We start from the raw sequence: 1,612 nt of genomic DNA, 5'->3' as shown, positions 1-1,612 counted from the left end.
TGCTGCTGCTGCTGCTGCTGCTGCTGCTGCTGCTGCTACTGCTGCTGCTGCTGTTACTGCTGCTGCTGCTACTGCTGCTGCTGCTACTGCTACTGCTGCTGCTGCTGTTGCTGCTGCTGCTGCTGCCGGGTACAGATGCTGCTGATGTTGTTATATGAAGCTGAATTTAGCAGTTTTTATTTTTCTCTTTTTTTTGTATTTTATATATATATGATAAATAAAACAAATAAACTAAATAAAATAAATAAAACAAATAAAATAAATAGAATACATAAAACAAACTAAATAAAATAAATAAATAAACTAAATAAAATAAATAAAATAAATAAAATATGTTTGTTTTGTGTGCAGACATGTATCTCGTTTGACGGGTCTGGATTTGGGTGGTGTAATTGGTGGGGTTGCTTTATCGGGGTGTATATACACCTCAATAAACCAGCAGAACGTGTTGCTGCAGCTGTATGTGCTGCAGCGTGTATTAGTGTATGTACGCAGCAGCAGCAGCAGCGAGGAGCTGCGGGGGTTGATAGGTGTGTTTGGGGTTTCGTTGGTGTTGGGTCTGTTTCCCTCTGAGCTGCCTCTATCTTTCTCTCGTTTTCTTCTTTTCTCTATATGTAAACATTCTCTCTTTTGGCTAGATAAAGATATGTATCTCCCGCAGCAACTCCTCGCTTATACATACACTGAACAGCAACATAACACCCGCAACGCACACCTGCAGCAGCAGCAGCAGCAGCAGCAGCAGCAGCAGCAGCAACAGCAGCAGCAGCAGCAGAAATCTCGACAAGAAACGCAGCGTACATATGTGCAACAAACAACACACAATGTGCCCACACACATGCAAGAACGGCGGCTGCAGCAGCAGCAGCAGCAGCAGCAGCAGCAGCGGCAGCTACAGCTGCAGCAGCAACAGCAGCAACAACTGCAGCAGCAGAAGCAGCTGCAGCAGCAGCATGAACTGCAGGGATATGATCCACATCAGCAAGACCAAGACCTGCAGCAGCAGCAGCTGCAGCAGCAGCAGCTGCAGCAGCAGCAGAAGCAGCAGCAACAGCAGCAGCAGCAGCAGCAGCAGCAGCAGCAACTAGAATCACAGCAGCAGCAAGAAGTAATTTCATCAGTATTAGCTGCAGCAGTGCGGCGTCTGGTGCGAGCCAAGAGCGCGCACGAGGATCCCCCTGACCAGCAGCAACAGCAGCAGCAGCAGCAGCAGCAGCAGCAGCAGCAGCAGCAGCAGCAGCAGGGTCTAGGTTCTTTCGCAGACACAGACACAAAAGGTGTATTTCCCTTCAGCAGAGAAGAAACAGAGCTGGGGTTGGCGCCGACATCTGAGGAGATAGTTGCTTACGTTATGGCGAGAGAGAAGCAAGGATCAGCTGCAGCAGCAGCAGCAGCTGCTGCTGCTGCTGCTGCTGCTGCTGCAGCAGAATCACTACTTTCCAATGCGCAGTGTCAAAGACACCACGAATAGCTTATTTTAATCACACCCTTTCTCTGCGATGTATCTGCACCTCTGCGGTGTATCTGCACCTCTGGGGTGTATGTGCACCTCTGCGGTGTATGTGCACCTCTGGGGTGTATGTGCACCTCTGCGGTGTATGTGCACCTCTGG

At 49.1% G+C, this 1,612-nt stretch overlaps 1 protein-coding gene across 1 annotated transcript; it reads left to right on the top strand.

Annotated features, from left to right (window-relative positions):
• Positions 1–646: 646 nt before the first annotated feature.
• On the top strand, positions 647–1,471 carry EMH_0074290 (uncharacterized protein; the record flags this gene model as incomplete). Its single annotated transcript, XM_013499446.1, has 1 exon — positions 647–1,471. One exon carries the CDS (start codon positions 647–649, stop codon positions 1,469–1,471), a length of 825 nt encoding a protein of 274 aa, XP_013354900.1.
• Positions 1,472–1,612: the final 141 nt, after the last annotated feature.

Source organism: Eimeria mitis, genomic scaffold, assembly GCF_000499745.2.
Source record: "Eimeria mitis Houghton genomic scaffold, Emh_scaff4333, whole genome shotgun sequence".
Classification (NCBI taxonomy): domain Eukaryota; phylum Apicomplexa; class Conoidasida; order Eucoccidiorida; family Eimeriidae; genus Eimeria; species Eimeria mitis.
Note: the sequence above shows the minus strand (reverse complement) of the source record. Positions and strands in the feature narration are given on the sequence as shown.